At 33.9% G+C, this 21,004-nt stretch overlaps 1 protein-coding gene across 12 annotated transcripts in view; it reads right to left on the bottom strand.

Moving 5' to 3' along the window:
• The window catches only part of LOC125063606, a 115,569-nt gene that overhangs the window by 62,402 nt on the left and 32,163 nt on the right, over positions 1-21,004 (bottom strand). Inside the window, exon 1 of one of the 12 annotated variants that reach the window (XM_047670128.1) lies at positions 13,782-13,962. The exons of the other annotated variants lie outside the window; for them this stretch is intronic. Within the exon in view, the coding sequence (XP_047526084.1) occupies positions 13,782-13,826 (45 nt within the window). The 5' untranslated portion in view covers positions 13,827-13,962. Of the gene's footprint in view, positions 1-13,781; positions 13,963-21,004 lie in introns of those variants that run through there. 12 annotated transcript variants of the gene reach the window in all.

Raw genomic sequence — 21,004 nt, 5'->3', positions numbered from 1 at the left:
GTGCAATTAGTACGTATATCTCTGAATCTTAGCCTAAAATCATATAATCTTTTTTATACTAAATATATACAGGAAAAATATATCCCCCCCCCCCCCCCCACATTCTTAATATAATAGTCTAGATACGATTTTATTAATAGCAGAAATTGGAATTAATTTTGGATTAGGATTATGTCCTGTGACACAAAAACTGGCCCACTAGCGATACTTTTTAATTTCATACAAGAGTTGTATTATGTTATATGTACAATCATTTTGTATTCTAAAGCTAAACATAACCGGAAGTGAGGTGGATGAACTTAACTGTTAACGTTGTATTTCCATAAATAATTAATTTACACTAAAACCTCTGAGAACATTATTTGTTTTTTATAGAATTTACGAAGCCGTTTGCCAGGCACGTAATTTAAATTGAGAAAGCTTGCATTTTGCGAACTAAAGGATTTAAACTCTTTAAGACTAAAATACTGTTTCGTAGCTTACTATGGTATAATAATCCAGTGCCTCAGAAATGCATTCACATTATTTTTATAAACAACTAGCAAACTCGGCGAACACCGTTTCGCCACTACATGGCTTCGTTTTATGTAACATTTCGTTTGGTGATCCCGCTTTTCTGTTGAAATTTTTCCTGAATTTTCTTTGCTATAAAGTAATATAAGTAATATATCCTCACGGAGCCCGAGCCCTTTCCAACGAATGCATAACCGTGGAAATCGGTTCGTGCGTTCTGGAGTTATAGCGTCAGGAAGGAAAACCCGACTTATTTTTATATAGAAGATTAGGTGAACAGCCTTCTGTGTCTGACAAATATGATCGATTTTTGGGTTCGATACATGCCGGTGTTTCCTCACGATGTTTGCCTTCACCGCAGGATCAGAATTGTCTTTCTATATGCGCAATGAGAACTTGCTTCTACGGTGATTCGAACGCACAAACATACGATTAGCCACTACTGGTATTTTTTCAGTCAACCCTGAAGATATAACATTTAAAACACAGAAAAAACGAATTAAAAGTCAAATTTTTTTTTTAATTCCCCAAACGTCGAAAACATACATTTAGTAATTTTCCTCTTACCCAATAAATATTACGTCTATCAAACAATTATTACCTCAATGGAGATCTGTTATCTAAGTAGCATTACAATACAATAGAGAAAAAGTTCTGTACAATTTATTCGATAGATTGAGTCCATTGTGCGTGCCGATACAATGTTTTGATTTGGAGACAAATGATTCATTTGTTTACAAATTTCTGACACAGAGAAAGGAAATAAATGAGGAAGTAAATAAAGTTATACGCTTTTTATATCTGCTGACCTGGCAAACGTTTGTTTTGCGATGTATATTATTTCTAGGAAACATTTTTTAGTTCAAAAAAAATAACTACATATCTACAATAATAAAAAATAGAAGTTGATCGTAAGGGGTGAAAATTAGGGGTTGTATGTATTTTTGTAAACAGTATCATAAAAAATCTAAAGTTTGTATGAGGAGTATGAGAACGAACATTGTGACACGAGAATTTTATATATTAGATGAGGTTTATGTAATGAAGGTTTTAAATAATCAATAGTAAATCTATATATATAAAAATGAAACCCGTTTTCCGTTGTCACGACATGACATGAAAACGGCTCGACCGATTTGTCTGATTTTTTTTTTGTTGTGTTTGTAATTGTCAGCAGAAGGTTCTTATAAAAGAAAAAAATTGCGCGGAAAATTAGAAAATTCAAGAATACTTAACCACCATACAATTCGAACTTTTTGATGTAACCTTATGGCGTTTGACATAACACAACATTGACAGAATGCGTGCTGTAAATATCGTCAAAGAGGATGTAAGAAAAATGAATATCGTTCAAAATAAATGCTGCGATCGGAGTTATTATATTGATAATATAATAATATGCGAGCCAGAAAAACAAACAAAGAATGTTGTATAACATAAAGCATTAGAATAATAAACATTTTGTTTCTGAAATATTTTTTAATTCATTATACCAATTTGAAATCAATATTCATAGTTAAGACAGGACAACGTTTGTCGGGTCTGCTAGTAATCTAAATAATTATATACCTAAGTAAAGGCGATGTGTTTGTTGCAATTGATTAAAAATCGCACAGTTCTCAATCTTCAGGCCTGACTAAAAAAAGAGCAGTGTTTGGCTAAAGGCTTGAGCGTGCGATTAAATTAAATTAATTTATTAATATTATATTTAATAGACACAGGAACGTATGATCTATATCACCCATGTCTTATTTTCATTAGAAGTCTAAAAAAATTTCAATTAAATTATTTCAAATACATTATAAGGATCCATCAATCATTTTATAAATAGCTAACGATATGATCGAGAGCAGTGTAGGCCTAGTGGCTGCAGCGTGCGACTCTCATCCCTTAGGTCGATCCCCGACAGTGTAATTTATTTCTATGTGCTATTTAACATAGAACGGTGAAAACATCGTGGGGAAATCAGCTTAGGCCCAAATAGTCGACAACCTACTTGCCTGTTAGATTGACAAATGATCATGAAAAAGATTCAGAAACCTGAAAAAGTTGTAGCGCCACTGATTTATTTTAAATAATCTAAAAGCCTACAACAACACATTAGAAATGATTATTTTTTATTTATTAAACAATGGCGAAGAGTGCTAATAATGGAGGCGACCTGGCTACTGTATAAAATAGCAAGTCAGCGACAGCCGTCTCCATACCATAAGGAAATATAAAACTTCTTTTTTCAAATAAACAAAACACTAGGAATATCCTCTTTTTAATATTTCTCTTTTCTTAACGGCGTAAATTCAATTTGACAGAAAGAGACAAATGAAAATAAAATAAAACTGTTTTGTGAATATGATTGTTTTCTCTCTGTGTCTCCAGTCTAGACGCGAACGAGTTTCTTAATAGTTTTACCTCATGCGGTAACAACTAAAGAGAAGTTACTTAAAACGAGTTTTGCAGACAGGAGACCGTAGTCTATTGAGGCTTTTTTTTGTACATATAGTTTGTAGGTAGGATTATATATCAAAGACTTATCAGTTTAAAGAAACGCTCCTATTACCAATTGAAACTATTGATATAGTTAGTACATATTATATACTACTTTTATTTAAATATTAAAGAAACGATATTTAACAAATGAAGACAATTTATGAATACAAATGATACACTCTTCGCTGGCATGTTCTTGAAGGTAAGGATTATCAAAATATCTAAATAAAGAACATCGTTACGTGGGTTACGTGGCCACCAACTGACCATTTTTACCGATAAGTCAATTTGTGTGGCCTCTTTCCATATTTTTTTGTAAAGAGGGGAAAACGGGCATCTGACACTTACATTGCCAGAGGGCTCGCGAGTACATTGCCTTTTAAGAATTGAAGGACTGGAAAGGAAAGCCTCTCTTCTTGAAGGACTCTAAGTCGAATGGGTTCGAAAATACATCAGTAATAGTTGAACGCATAAACGAATAAAACTACTGGACTAAACTTTATTTCACCATTATCTCTTCGTGTAGGTCATGTTTGTCACATTAGAAATTGTATGTTGTGGTTTTTTACCAATGTATCAGTGTGACCAGCGTTGGAAAGCCTATATCAATAAAAAAAATACTAATGCAGCATCCCTTAGTCGCATAGGATATTTATTTCGAAATTAGACCTCTATAAAAACGTATCTTCGCAATAATCCGTAATTTCTCTATTCATATGAGCCGTATCAAATATGCATGTCTTAATTGCTACTGTTACTTTCTACAAGCTTTATTAACTTCCGTTAAAAGTCTAGAATTACCGGAAGTTTTTAATTGCGATATTTTATACTAAGAAGTCGTAAGAGAGCATTTAATAAAAACTTTTCAAATTTTTGAAGTTATACTTCTTTAGGCGCGTTATAAAAAATTTATGAGAGTGAAATTTTACAATCCGCGCGCACCGTGACACAAAATTAACAGAATGTTGCCCACGGAAGATGCTACGGCATTGGACACTTAATGTAAGAGAATAATAATAAATAATTTATTTATTAAATTTTTCAAATGTAAACAGAACTTTGTTGACTATAATGACTCCTTTTCCAGTCTTTGATTTTTTAGTTGTAATTAATTATTTGCATGCAATCAAAAACTATTTTTAATAATGCCAGAGAAGTATAACTTCTTACGCGCGTACATAAGTACACGCACCCTTTTTTTATATCTTTCTATCTATTAAGAATAGTTTTCGTCTACGGACTCGCCTGTCTACCATAAGTCGACAGCGAACTGTATCTTATATCGGCGATGAGAACTTGGAGATCGTGGTTGGTAAACACAGAAGGCAAAAGATCACGTAGCCGTTCACCAACCAGGTGGACCGATCAAGTGAAAGACTCATCGTCCTCAAAACTATACACTGTCATAAGAGAGGCGCTGGGCAGCAACCGGTGGAAACAGATTGTTCGCTCCAGATGCTTCCTTGCTGACCAGGACGGTCACACATGAGCTGCTGATTGCAGAGAGATAGTTTTTGTAATGTTCTATCAGAATAGAGTAATAAGATGATGCGTAGGCACCGCAAGCGTGTAAGAATTTATTAACTTTTTAGTTCTTCATTCACAGAATCGACACTGGGAGAAGTCCGACTTTGCATTTGTTTTTTAATTGGATAGTGGGGGAAACGAGCCTACGAGACGACCAAATAGTGCAGTCATGCCAGCCCATGGACCCCATTTTAGTGGGTGCGTTGCCGGCCTTTGATGGAGTATTTTTTAAACAGTTGGAGGTCGTATCTCACAGGGAAGACCGGGAGTCCATAACACACTTCGCTTGTTCTTATGCTCGTGGACAGTGGAAGACCAAGGTGATGCAGATGAAATTGTGAGTTAATAAATCTATTATCTATAGACAATATTATAAAGCCTTTAAACTCTTTAATCTATTCCATGGTTCTATTAATCTTGCATAACACGTCGGCGTCGTTTAAACTGTTAATAAGAAACATGTAGACATGACAGAATAAGAGAAACAATGGCTGTTGAAGTCTTCATCTCAATAGTTATTTCTACGTAACAACGGCCAATTCCCATGCCCTAACGGTACAGCGGATGTAAGTTGGACATACCACTAACAAGCTCAATTGAATTGCTCTCGGCATGTGATAATGTCTGTTGTGGCCCTTCGAACTGGAAAAGGCTATACGACTATATTTAAAAGACATGATTTGTCAATTACGTTTAAGACTTTGTACGACATCTTTATTTAGCTTTGTTATACGATATGTTTGACGTAATGTTTGTAATAATTATCGACTTGTAACTTCTTAAAAGCACTTCACAATAAATCCTTTTTTGGTTTAGACAGCGTAATATATAACTTTAGCGCACTGTTTTCCTACTTGGGCTCCACAGGAGGCCAATTTGATTGTTAGGGGATTCTAAAATTTATTAAAATTATTTAGATTTTTAAAATTTACTGTTAAATTAAATTAAATTTACAATTTTATAGTAATTTGTTCCTACATCCTATCATTTAAGTTTCTTCTACACATTGCTACATATGAATTTTAGAAATACTAATGGCAAAACAAAGATTGAAAAAGAATGCTTTAGCATATTAGCAGATTGTTTTTGCTACCTGGACCAACTTGAAACTCTTGTTTGAACTTTACGCTTGTCGCGTTATATAAATTGAGTTATTTCAAATTAATATGTCAATCACATTATGTTCATTACAACATTCCTGTTTGTAATTTATCTCATACATTTATGCCATGTAATCGTAAAACACAGTTATGAAATATTTAACACGTAATTTCTTCAACAAATTGCACCTATCACTTCCAAACCTGTCAGTGCCAAGGTCTCGTAATCAGGGCTGTCACTTTAAAAAATTCCTTTTCTTTATAATTAGCTACAACCGAAAATTACTGTATTTTTCTTCTATGCTAAGTAGAAAGGTTACAGTCGCGGAAATGTCTGTGTACTGAAACCTAAAAGCGGCGGTAAAATAGGCATCTGCCCATCGGCCCTTCAATAGGCCGCATTAATATCAGGAGGGATTGCAGCCAAACTGTCCAGTTCAGGTTAAAAAATACTAATCAAAGTTACAAGACACAGACCTAAATGCCTGTATTCACTTTGATTAATGCGAGTGCAAGTGATTAGTAATTGAGGATGATTAGTGCAGGTGTGTAGTGCAATCAGTGTCAATTTATTGTTTAGTGGCTCTGTTAAGTTAATTCAGTTGTCGATCAGCAAGTTTGGACGAACATCGAAGCGCGCTTGCAATTGGAAGAAGTACTGAAAGAAGTATTAAACGCGGTGCTATCTGAAACCGAAGAAGTTTTGGAAGCTGAACTTGCAAGACAAAGAAAAGTATAGGGTCAAAAATGGATTAATAGAAGACCCATTCATGGTGCAAGCTACCAACTCTATAAGGAATTGGCTGCTGAAGATACGGCAGAATATTACTTTGCTCTCAGATTGACCGCAGAGTCCTGCTGTCCAGACGTGTTTTGGAAGACACGCTGCGAGTGAGGGGGAAGGGAGGGCACACGCGACGTCACTACTCGCAGTTCACTCACAAAAAAATAATCTAATCACTTTATAAACGTCAGTGAATTACAGCCTTTACCAAAAAACGCTAGGTCGCTAGTTGCTACAGACTTAACATCTGTGACTGACAACCATGCGAGCCCTATAACGGTATTTCCTCAGATAGCTGTAATAAATTGATGCTGTTTGTATCATCAGTGCAGTGTGTAATTTGTTGTTGATAGATTAGTGTGGAAATGTCTAACGAGACAGAACATTAAAAAAATACGGACCCGATAGATGTTGTCCTGTATATTTCAAGGGATTAGGATTTTAAAAGAAAGTACCGACTGCGGCGCAATCTGCCGGGCCGATTTGTAAATCTAAAATCAACGAGGGCTGCACCCAAACGTCATTCAAATCGGTGTAGCCGTTTCAGAGGAGTTCAGTGACATACACGTACAGTACAATTATATATGTATATTATATATATATATATACGCTAGAATATAAGAATACATGTGATATATTCCGAATTTACTCATAATAGGTCTTGTGGGCATAACGGATTCAGAGTGCGCCGAGAATTTGCGCTTACCATGTATCTGATAAAGTTGTTACGTAGAAAGGAAAACAATCCGGCAGTGCTCCAGTGGCTAGGCCTCAGGGTGTCTGGTGATTACTTTAGGAGTTTCAGAGGTACTATTTTAAGCCCAGCGAACACTAATCTCGTGAAAAGGACACAATGTATGAAAATAATTAACGAATTCAAATTCAAATTCAAAAATCATTTATTCACGTAGGTAACACAATGTACACTTGTGATTCGTCATTAAAGAAATAAATATTAATGCTTCTAATTTTACATTTACTGCCAGTTCTCAAATCAAGGGCGTAGAACGGAAGAGAAGAACTGGCAATAAACTCTCCGCCACTCTTTTTAATCGCCATGTTTTTTTTTTTACACAACGTTTGTAAGGAGCTGCAACCATTACACCATGTTCCACATGACATTTTAAGTAATTAATAATAATCACATAAATAAAAACAAAGACTTGTCCTCTATCAGCAGGAGGCATGGTGAAATAGGAGCACGCACTTTCATTCTCGTGGGAACAACACGCAAACACATAGTCGAAATAATTAACATCACCGCATACACGAATTCAAGTACGACCAGTCACCACAAGTAGCACCCGTTCACGAGTATGACGCATGGCCAGCCATCGGCCCCCTCGCCATATTTTAGGGAGAGAGACAACCCGACGCATGGACGCCGCCACAAGCAATGACATTTAAGCGAGCATGACGATCCTTGAAATGTGGACTTGGCTACATAAGAAAATAATAATTATACTGAAATAATTGGATACCACATGGATCACGGTTTGTTCCCACTTTACATTAAAACAATGCAATTACAAAAACGAACAAAACTTAACAGGAGTTACATTGCTGTTGTGTGAAATTTATAATGATTTGCGTACCTTTACACCTGTTTCAATTGTTTTATAAAATTACACTAATCTCTTGAAAAGGACACCGGACACAATATATGTATAAAAATAATTCATGAACTGCATAGATTAACAGGCGATTTTAATTGTCCGTTTAGTGAACTGATAAAAGGTCTACTTCATATCAGTAACTGTAAGAAATAGTATTTCTGTAAATATTGTAATCTATTACTGCTTAATTTTGTGTAGGTATTTTAATCTATTGTTTGTTATGTAAATGTTAATAGTTACCGCATTGGTTTATTCTGTAATAGTAGCTTATTTTGTAAAATAAATAAATATATAAAACACTAAGATAAAAAATATTAAAATAATATATATTTATAATAATAAATATTTTGTAAACTAAGGTTCTGTTAAAAGTTGCCTCAAAGCGCTTTAATTATCAAACTGTATAAATGTTTAAGGAGGAAAAATAATAATTAATCAATTTTTATCTTTCTCATGAAATACTATAAAATACAAATCGTAGATATTAGCGCCCATAAAATAGAAGGAATTATTTTTATTATATTAATTTATATTATTTAAAAGAATGATTATTATGATTTTTTCTTGTCTTCAAGCACTGTAAGCTGACTAATATTATTAGGTCACAATAACTTAAAGCATCTAAAAAAACCTAACCTCTACAAATGCTGAAGAATACTTTTGTTGTAAAAATAATTTAAAATTGTGTTTAATTTTTCTATATAACGGAATTGTAGCATCAGTCGTCCAATTGTAAATTACTCATTATTTAAGTAAGGTTCTTAATTCCTATTTTTTATACGCAAACAATCTATGAATAGAAAATACCTGTGGTTTTGTGGTCGCAGTAATAGCTCAGCAGTGTCATGTTACACTTAAGAAACTCGTTACCTACTAACCAGTTGAGAAAAGTATTATAATTATATCGAAATAATTTTGCAAAACACTGTACGTATATATGAATTAGCTAACTAACTAAATAAGGCTAGTTTCCCTAATTGCTAGAGTAGATGATGTTGAAAGTGGTACTATATCATCATTTTGTTAAACATCGCAAGAGGAACTGGATAGGCCACAAACTCAGAAGAGACCAGAAGGAAAGCGGTTACCAGGGAGCTCAATAACTGGCGTACCAGTTGCAGACGGGGCTAAGAGAGTCAGAAAGATTTGGGGCGAGATAAAATTCGAAGCCCAAGACCGGAAGCAATTGAAGATTATGGACGCCCTACCCCCATCCAGGATATAGGACATTAACTTTCTAGCTCGAGTCACGAGATGCATGTAGCTACTATGACTTATGAGTTTGACAAACGCTAATGTTGCGTAAAAAATGTACTTAGAAAATGTAAAAGCACCATCATCACTTATGTTTTTTTTAAGATACATAATAATCACCTTGTCGCAGTATCTCGGTGCGATCGTAATTTAATTACCCCATTGAGACATACCAAAACACATGAGGACACAATATATTAATTTCGTAAATATTCAGCGTAATATAACTAAAATTAACTTTGCCGTTAAAATGGAACATTTAGTCTCTAATCATAATAATCAAACACTTATCTGTCAAGTTGATTTGACAGATCACAGATTGCTAAACAGTGAAACTTCAAACTATGTAAATGACATTCGCATTTTTATCCGGGCCTTCTAGCCTTTCCTATCCTTTCCTTCATTATTTCGAACTTATTAAGGTTTTAGATACATTAGAAAACACTTATCGCAAGAAACATGTAATTTTAAACCGTTCAGTGACATATTGTTGTGTGAAATCGGTAATGACAGTAATGTGTGTAGTACGGTGGATAGGTGCAATATGGAACACGCTGCGATTCCCGCATTAATCGTAGCACCATGTTCTATAGCCTAAAGCTTTTCTCGGTAAATAGACTTTTAAATGCAATTTTTTTTATATATCGCTAATTGTGATCTTGAAATATTTGTGGAAGTTCAGCAAACGTTTAGACGGAGGAAAACAATAAAATTAAGTAAAGAAAAATACAGATATCGACAATTGAAACTTTACTAGCTGGGATTTATTAAATATTTAATGTCTTTTTAGAAATGAAAAATTGTTGTTGTAGAAATGAAACTTTACAAGGCTTTTTATCTATATGAAACGCTTAAAGTAATGCCTCTATTATTATGAAATAGACATGATAAGAGGTATCAGCATTTCCTGCAAAAATTACTTCGTTACGTTTGTATGTTGTGTAGAGATAAACATACAAGGAATCTAGAACAATTGTCGCATATAGGTCAGTGGCTCGTATGTAAATGACACGTTTCTTGAACCAAAGGTATTATGTTACTAATATATTGAGAACATGTTAACTTTGGATGCGGGCTTTTAATTTAAATGGCAATTAACTTAAAGAAATGACTTGCACAAAAAAATTGTCTAATAGCACTGTTTTAACTAAAGTATCTACCTATAATAATAATAATTTATTTGCAAAAATATAGTACAAGAATGGTATGGAGGTACAATCTAAAGTTGGCATATTCTGCCACACATTACATAGAAGTTTATTCTAATGCTGGCTGTGGCTTTAAGAAGAGTGTCTTCGGAAAGGGAAGTGCTGGGTGTTTTTAAGCGGAAAACGCTTAAAGATGTCTTCTTGGGGTGAAATCGGACTAGGTTTAGTTGACTCCAGGCCGAGACTCCACGTAGCAGAGCTTTGACTTAAGACACAAGTTGGTGCTGATCGAAAACTGCCCGAGAAATAACTGCATGACAAGTAAGTCTAAGTATCCTCATTATCTTCTTTTCTTGATAGGCAAGTTAGTTTTATATAATAGGGGGGGGGGGTGTAAATAAGCCAGCAGCACGCACAAAGCACAGTTTTCGCAGCCCATGGACACCCATTTTTAGAGGGTGCATTGCCCTTTGAGGGAGGAGTACACTCTAACTATGAATATTAGGAGGTCGTATCTCTCAGGGAAGACCACCACCGGATCCGAGATCCGCGATCGATTTTTGGGTCTATCAGATTTAAACAAACAGGTTTTTCCACAGGCTTCGAACGTAAAACCTTGGTTTGAGCCTAGTTATTGACATTTTATGAAAAAGTTGCCTGGAAGAGATCGCTCGGAAGCAATAAGGTCGCCAGTTGCCCTCCTTTACATTTAATTATTTTCAATTTTTATTCAATATTTAATTCCAATGAATGCAACGAAGTGTTAATAAATAAAATAAATAAAAATTAAATTGCATTTAGCATATCGCGTAGTATTTGCATAAAAACTCCTTCACTTACGTTCAAATTTAGTCCAACCTTGTATTACATTTGATAACCTACGCGTTATTCAAGATTATGGTATATTTGCATTAATTCCCCAGCAAGGTTTCTACATTCCCAGAGCGATTCGATCAATTATTACCATTGTTGGTTTTAAAGCTTTCTCAATCTTATTCCCATAGTTTAAATAACAATCAGTTCTTCATCAGTTCGAGCTGTTCCCAGGTGTAAATAAGAAACCGGACTACTACAATTCACTACACTTCATTAATATGTTTAATTGTCTGCAAGTTTTATTAAGGAAGAAACACTTAAAGGAGTAAACTATAATTATAACGCAGTAATAAAAGTTTATTTTAATAAAATCATAATCTGATTTGTCACTAATAGACCTTTGTATGTATATAAACTAGCGAATCCGACAGACGTTGTCCTATACCTCTTACATACAAAAAAAATCTAATAATGTAAATCATTCTCGACTTAACACACAAAAAAAACATCAAAATCTGTCCAGCCGTTTAAGAGTTTAATTACGAATACATGCACAGAAGATTTATATACCAGCTTTTTATTTGCTGTATAGAACCTAGATACCGACTACTAGAATAGAATTATATGTATAAAGTTATCCTAGTGTGTAAGTAAATCTTCTAAACTAAAGTAAAGTTTAAATGTATAGAACATTCAGGGAAATTTGCTTCACCCTAATGTACTTAATACAACTACATAATCATTAATATAATCACCTAAAAATCCCATACATCATTGTCTACCCAATAGGCAGTTCGTATTAAACACTTCTAAATACATAGTATAAGTTTCAATATAAAATATGTACTTTAAATGTCTCGCCGAATCTACAACAGAGCAACACCTCTGTGCAACAACCAGTATACGTATTTCCGAACGAAAACAATTTAAAGGACCTTGAAGGCCCTTCAAGAAAATGCGTACCACTCCCTCAAAGGCAACTCCTGGTATACAGGTGTCTATGGTCAGAGAGTTGCACTATATTATACGTACATATAATATACTGTTGTTTAATTTACTTAGAAAAGATTACTGGATAACAAAAGGTTTTCTGGTACTTTTATAAAAATTAAAATAAATCAGTGGCGCTACAACCTCTTTAGGTCTTGGCGTCAGATTTCTGTATCTGTTTCATATTAATTTTTTCAATGTAATAAGCAAGTAGGTGATCAGCCTCCAGTGCCTGACACACGCCGTCGACTTTTTGGGTCTACGACATGTCGTTTTCCTCACGATGTTTTCCTTCACTGTTCGAGCAAATGTTAAATGCGCACATAGAAAGAAAGTCCATTGGTGCACAGCCGGGGATAGAACATACGACCTCAGGTATAAGAGTCGCACGCTGAAGCCACAGGGCCAACACTGCTGTCTTTATAAAAATCACTTAAATTTATAAAATAACTAGTAGACCGGCCAAGCGTTGCTGTGGCTAAGGTTTTTGTTATATTACATAGTAGAAAACTATTCAAGGGAAACGGTAGGAGAACACCAGTCATGGGGACCACCATGCTTTTTTGGTGGTTATGCCATTAAATTGTAGCTTATGTGAAACGTTGGTACTTTCAACAACACAGCGCCATCTGTTAGAATTGTGACTATTAAATAAGAAACAAATATTTTGCAATAAAATAATATTGCGGGTAGAAATTGAGATGTATCCTATCTTTAAAGTTAGATCAAACTGCACACGGTGTGCAAATTTGATTGATATCGGTTCGGTAGTTTAGGAGACCATAGCGGACAAACAACGTGACACGTAATTTATATATATTAAGATTATAAAAGGGGATCTGATTTTTATATATATATATACCTCTTGATACCTTATACCTTGATACCTAACCTACACGAAATTCAAATTACGTAGACGAATTTATCCGCTCAAAGAAGTCTTACTTAAGGCGCTAAGCCTTGATCAATACCATTGTCTGCCTCACAATGCCAATGTCTGCATTTGTAAGTGTTTCACCAAAACAATAAAGATTTCATAATATTAAAAAACGAGGTTCCACTTTCATTGTTATTAAATTTACAATTTATATTAACCATTAGATCTTGAAGAAAATTGTAAATACTGTATACTTGATTGTTAATAGAATTATACTAAACATATACTTCATGTTTATTAATAATAAAGACAATATCTTTATCATTTTTCATCCGTATAAACAACTCATCAAAATTAGAAATATATAAATTATTATTACACAAGTTTCCAGGTATAGAAAGGTCCAGACTTTTCACTTACGTAAGCAAATGTGAACTAGGAAAAGTCTTGGACGCGAATATAAAATGTGTAACCTTGTGGAACACCACACATACATTTAGGATGTAAATGAATTTTAAAGGGGCCTTTACATCTTTTAAACTGTATATTATATTCCTAAATATAAATCCTTAATTTAGAATGTACTTTAATGTAAAAAAGCAGAAAATATGCCTAAATGAACCGGTTCAAGTCCCATACTAAATAGTCTACTCTATAAAAGGCTCATACCATATCCTGATCGTCGCCTTCCTCGTAGTAGCTACAGTCATCCATCCTGCAGGTCACGCAGGGTCTTGGCACATCACAGCCGAGGGGCCAGCATTACAACCAGCCAGATGTAACACACGCGAATTGGCGAATTTTAAACGCGATAACCGGGTTTCACAGATGTTTGCGAACTGCGTAGTTAGTCACGGGGTGGCGCGCGCAGAACATCGATCTGTCCCTTTGCGCATGCCACCCCTTGATCCCGATTGTGCAAAGGAGTAGCTTATACACTTAACAATTATTTAATATATATTGTGAAAGTAGATAATAAACTACAGAATATGAATAGACAAGTACAATTTTATACAAAGTAAACTAACGAATTCGCTGCATTTTTCTCTTCTTGAAGTTTCTCTATCTATATATGCTTATGCTTTGAAGTAACCACTATGGCAATCCTTTTGATTAATGATTAATGATTTATGTATGTTAATTAATATGAATAATTATAATGAATATCAGTTTGCATTCAAAGCTTTTTAGCTTCATATGCAGGGTCGGACGGTCAACAAATATCGCGGTCCAATATCTCGATACCTATCTCAATATATATTAAATCAACTAGTCGTACTACACTTTCAATAGATTGACTTCAATATCGTCAGTAGTCAGAAGATTCGGAGTAGATATATTTCGTAATAATGGACGATAAAATTAAGGACTCTACCATAATACAGACCAAACTTACCTTACCTAATGCTATATTAAGGTAAGTTAATTAAAACAATAAATTTGCGTAATCAGTGACGTACTTAATTTTTTTTATAATCATTAATATTTATTGACCGTTTGGCCCCTGCCATTAACTTTAGAATTATGATTAATAATTTTAAATCGATTAAAACTTTTGGATCAAATGAATGCACCATTATATCATATTTTTTATCGTTCAGTACTCGATACTAGGTTTCGTTTGTCGATTAATGTTTAGAAATAATATTAACGCAAAGAAAAATGGAACTTAGATTCATGTTACAATGAACATACACAACCAACGTTAAACCAATGAACCGTAAGATCCAAGTAAATGATGGATTTTGGCATATACGAGTCATAAGTATGACGTGTTAAGTTTTAATTCAGAATCTGACCCTCAAAATATCACAATAAAATCACGAAATACTTTGTGTACTAATAATAATACTAGGTCATTCCAAAAGGTCATATGGTGTATAATAATAACTTGTTCTTTTGACGCTTTTCAAACAAAATATAAATAAAAGCTTCGCAAACCTCTCGTCAACGTCAATTTGCTTTGGACCAAAAAAGCTTTTTCTTTGAGCGTATTTTCTATTTCAATTATGAGAGGTAAAACGAATGTTTTTTTTAATTCACTCCGATTTCGTGTATAAGGTAAGAATAGTTGCTAAAAGTAATAATTATACGATAATAATATAATTTTTCAAGAATATTTTTTGCTAAGTATTCCCATAATGCAATCTTTTAGTGTTTCTTGCTAATGATTTCTTGACCAATCATTTATCGAAATAAATTAATATAACATATCACACATCACTTGTTTGGTGTGTCATATAAGTGGCGTTTAGTATGTTTTTCTAAGTATCACATATTATAAATACACTTTTAGGGGGTTATGTTATGCAATGTACGACATGACCATCCCAAAATGACTGTTTATCATATAAATCTCTCAAATAATAGTGAAATTTTAATTGCGCTTAGCTACGCCAGAAATGATTTTAAAAAAGTGTATCCAAAATATATATTCTGTCATAAATATACCATAATATGTAGTAGGCCTTGCTGAAGTCTCGTGGCTTAGAGGTACCTTAAGGTCGACTCGAGTAACAGGTTTGACTCTTTGTCAGATCACCTTATAATCACTAATTCCCTTAGATAAAATGTATACTGTAGCCCCCTATATAGAGATGTTATTTGTTTTTTATTTGCATGGGACCTTGGCACTTTTTCGTAAAATTAAAGCGTCCACTTATATCAAAGTAAACAAAGACGTAACAATTTTTTAAGTTGTACGGCTCTTAAACAAATGAACATGCGCATATCATTATAATATCTTAAAAACAAAAAATATTATACTACAAATATTATATATATATATACGTATATATATATATATATATGTTTGTTATGGAAGAGCTGACACAGGTATTTTTTTAAAGGGTTCCCAAATCTTACACATTGTAATGCATTATTGTCAAATGAATAAACACATCTTTATTTTATTTTACTTTATTTATGTACATCCTATTAGATAAATTTTTACGAATAAAAAGCCTCCGAATAGTCTTAATTTAACTTGACAATTCATAAGTGTACTAGTTTACCTACATGAATAAAGATATTTTGAGTTTAGAAACTTCTTCATGTTTTTGAAGTCATAAAAGCAATAACATTTTCACAAACTAGAGACGTGAGAGAACTGCTTTCACACTTTACATATAAGTGCTATTTAAGCCGTTCAGTCAACTCCAAACGTTCCTTTTAGTACTCATAGGGCGAGGATAAACGTTTTAAATCTTCATTTTCATATAAAAACAATACAGATTTCGATAATCTAGTCTTATAAAGAGATATTGTTTGTTTGAATAGGCCCCAAAACTAACACATATTTGAATAATATAGACTAGAGAATATTTTCATGAATCGTATGAAAACTTTAATAATGCAACCAAATAGAACGCGGAAACCATTGACAATAGAGACACAGTGATGTACTACAGTTTTATAGAACACTAATATTTACAAAATGTCAACAGTATCTTGTCTAATCATTACATTAATGTTAGTTTATAAAATGCTAAAGAATTTATCTGAAATGTTTTTTTTTTTCGTTTATCTAGCTGTAGGTAATGTATTATTCTATTAATGATTATTTGAGTGAAACACTACTTTAATAATCTGATGATGTAGTGATAAAATAATATAGGAATTGGCTCATAATGTTATTGTAACTTCTATTCTACTTAAGACAAATTTGCACGGCATTATGTGTGGCAGAATATGCGAACTTTAGATTGTACCACCAATCACCATAATACTTTTTTACCATATTCTTGAAAATAAATTATTATTATTATAAGACGCAAAAAGTTCTGATTTGCAACATTTGACGTTTAATTTTTTTAATGATAGTACAAATTAAACGTAGTCATATTGATTGAAAGATAAAAAAACTATCACAAAAAAAATATTTGATTTAGAAGCGGTTTAGTTGATGTACCTATCTAAGCCTGTATCTACAAATTACAAAAGACCCATTAAAAGTTTATGGACGTACTATTTAAAATAAATCAGTGGAGCTGAAACCTTTTTAGGTCTGGGCATCAGATTTCTGAATCTGTATTATGATCATTTGTCAATCTAATAGGCAAGTAGGCCTGCCCTAGACACACGCCTTTGACTCTTTGTGTCTAAGGCAAACCGGTTACCTACGGTTTCTTTTACAGTTGGAGCGAACGTTAAATGCGAGATAGACAGAAAGTCCATTGTTGCACAGCCGGGGATCGAACCTACGACCTCAGGAATGAGAGTCGCACGCTGAAGCCACTAGGCCAACGCTGCTGGGCGTACTATTTAGTTTAGATTAAAATCTCACCACATTTTCTATAAAAAGTCTTTCACTTGTTATTAAAAGGCTGAATTATCTCGTTCTAGATAAATTCTAGGTTTACGATGTACAACTCTAAAGGGCTGTTAGATCATTAACCTGTTTAGGAACCAGTTTGAATGTTTATCCGTGTTGACACAAGTGGCGACTACCAAAAGTGTCTAAACAATCAACTTGTTAGCTTAAAGCCGTAGAATGTCAATGCCACGAAACAAAGGTTCTATGTAAATGCAGCTATTTAACCAATGTAAACATTTTACTACATAATTTATGTGTTAGTATTTTGCCGCACTTTAACTCACGCTCTTGGTTTAATAATTACCATTTTAAGCGCTTAACTCGAAACAATTATCTTTAACTTACACTTTCGACACGGGATGGCGAAAACCACGCTCCAGATATTAAAAAATATGAACATGAAGTGGGATGTTTTTGGAGGAATTCAGGATGAAATAAGATAAATAAATATTTTATGACTACAGTAACGTTCGGTGGCGGTTGTTGGAGGGACACACTTTGAAGCTAGGTGTCAACTGTAATCGTTTAAAACAAGAGCTTATAACGTAAAATTAGGCGTAGTGGGGATGCGACGCTGACTAACAAAAAACTAACTTGACTTATGGGTTCTTAAATCTAAGTGACACTTATGTCACCTATAAAGAATATTTATATAGTTAATAGTCGACTTATTGGACATTATCGAATGTTATATTACAATTTATGAATGTTTGAAAAACTTAAGGATTCATTATTACTACTAAAACTTAATTTTTTTACAAGTGTATGATGATTGTTGTTAACATTTGGTTCTTCTAATTATTAATAATTCTTACATATATATATGTGTAAGTTACGAATGTTAGGTTACATAATATCTCAATGCAAACAGCATCAAAAATTAAATAACAGCCGTTACTAAGGTCATGTTAAATACAAAAGAGTTTACAACGTAAAAAGGCACAACAGAACAGGCAACGAAAAGTTGTATGAACAATGTTTCATTGAAAGCTTTTTAAGAAAAGCACGTTTATCAATTATAGACGACATCAGAAGTAAAAAAAAACAATTGACTATCGCAGATGGCGTAGAAGTTTCGGAGTGGACAAAAACAAACGAAGCATGTCAAGGCACTCAGGACACAACCATTCACCGATTCAAAATTACATGACACATATTATAATGTACATTGGTGATTTTAGTATCATATCAATACTAATATTGAGTGGAAAAATTGGTGTTTGCTTAAGTATCGGCAGTTTCAAAGTGTTATAAATAACTTTAAAAATATATAACCGACTCCAAAATGCACTAGAGTAATGACAATATTTCTTATTTGAATTAAATTTAATTAAGTTATTTGTACTAAATAACTTAATAAAGCAGCAGCAGGAGCAGTGTTGGCCTAGTGGCTTTAGCGTGCGACTCTCATCCGTGAGGTTGTAGGTTCGATCCCCGGCTGTGCACCAATGGGCTTTCTTTCTATCTGCGCATTTAACATTCGCTCGAAGAAAGAAAACATCGTAAGGAAACCGACATGTCTTAGACTCAAAAAGTCGACGGCGTGTGTCAGCCACTGGAGGCTGATCACCTACTTGCTTATTACATTGAAAAATGATTATGAAACAGATACAGAAATCTGAGGCCCAGAACTAAAGAGGTTGTAGCGCCACTAATTAATTTTATTTTTATTTGTACTAAATGTTAATTGGTACATTTTTTGCACTTCATTTTCAAGCAAAGACAATGTGTGGGTAATATGTGTAAAAATCTAAATACATACTTCCTGTTGACGTAATCACCAAATAAGAAAATCAAAGACCTATAGTGCTTACGTAATACTTGAACGGCCCCTAATGACAAACATTACAAAAATAGGAATAAAACTAGCTACTACAATAAAAAACTTTAGAGGTGTCAAGGGACACCCGGATGGAACGAAATTCCTTTCGATTAATTTATATGTTAATTGGTATCATAACAGTATGATAGATTTTCTCGACACCAATCTTACGACGAAAAAAAAAGCCAACATCACGAGGTGTTCCCAGGCGGTCACCCATCCAAGTACTGACCTCGCCCGACGTTGCTTAACTTCGGTGATCGGACGAGAACCGGTGTATTACAATAGCAAATAGCAAAAAAGTGTCGTGACAACTTTTCGTAAGAATTTTTTCCGTCTAGCCCCCTTTCACAACGCGCGATAAGGAACTTCGTTCCAAAAATACAAATATGACGTAATAATTGACAACAACTATTAGGTACAAAGTGTAACTGCCATATATCGATATTGTTCTTCAAAGTTTTAATAATCTTAACATTGCCCGCTTATATGTATATTGCATGGAAAAAAGAGCAATCTCATGGTACGCGCGGTCATTCCCCGTTGTACAGCAACATTCCTTAGGGACCGCGAGGCTACGTCAATCACCTTGGCTACTGTACGATTATAAACACTGGTTTTATCGCTATATCGCTTCAGGGCTGATCCACTATACACTTTAGAAATCACTTACAAAATATACTAACAATTTATTTATACATTTTTGTCTATTAATCTACGTTTAAGTTAATAACAGAAAAACAATAACTAACCTTAAAACATAATAACTAAAATACTAAAAGTATAATATTAAAAGGAGCCCCTTAAGCAAGGTTCCGAAGATAGTGGCAGCCTTCCCCCTTTGAATAGCTAGACTATTTCTATGTCCGAAGTAGCTGCCACATCTTCGGTCTCCTGTGATGTCGACTAACCTTTTTTTACCTAACACGTTCTTGAGATTGAAATCTAATATCATTATTTTTTTAGTCTTTAGTCATATATTTGTATAGATTCTGTCCACGATGGAAGGTTGACCTGCAACTGAGTTTCATCATCGGACGTCAAAGCAGATTACTAAATACTATCCGTATCACCTCGACGGCCATCGTTCCACAAGTGAGCGTTACTTACTTTTGGCCGCGCACCACCACTATGTGCACAGCTGCCCACAGAAGTATTTCCGAACCAATGCGACTTAGGAAAGGGCGTACCAATACTTAAAAGGCCGGCATCGCACCTGCGAGCCTTCTGGCAATGTGTGTCCATGGGCGGCGGTACTATCTTTGTGACAGGCTTACCTGACTTAACATCAGGTAAGCCTGTCACAAAGATAGTCAATGCCTGCAGCATGTAAACCTATCAAATGCAATATTGTGAAGAGGCAAATAAACTTTATTATTATTATATATATTATATAAAATATGAATATTTTAGAGACATTTTCCGCGACCATCACTACGTTTATTCGGCCGTCAAGTTTACCGATGTGTTGCTGGTTTTCGTTAAAGTTGTTTTTTTTTAATTCTTTTATGTTGCTTCAATCAAATGGATATTTTATTTGTTCCTTTCATATGTCTTAGAGTACTCAAAAAAAAGACAATTTTGAAAAGCAACACATTCGTGAGAAATATGGACCTATATCAGCTATCAAGAAATGCCCATATATTTTAACCATTATCTGGAATCTATTTATTTACAGATTAATAAACCAATTTTTGTCAAACATCAAATAATTTTAAACCTTTTATGCTGCATTGCAATGTAAACTTATTTGGC

Source organism: Pieris napi, chromosome 3 (assembly GCF_905475465.1).
Source record: "Pieris napi chromosome 3, ilPieNapi1.2, whole genome shotgun sequence".
Lineage (NCBI taxonomy): Eukaryota > Metazoa > Arthropoda > Insecta > Lepidoptera > Pieridae > Pieris > Pieris napi.
The sequence above is the reverse complement of the archived record's forward strand: the minus strand, read 5'-3'. Positions and strand labels throughout refer to the sequence as shown.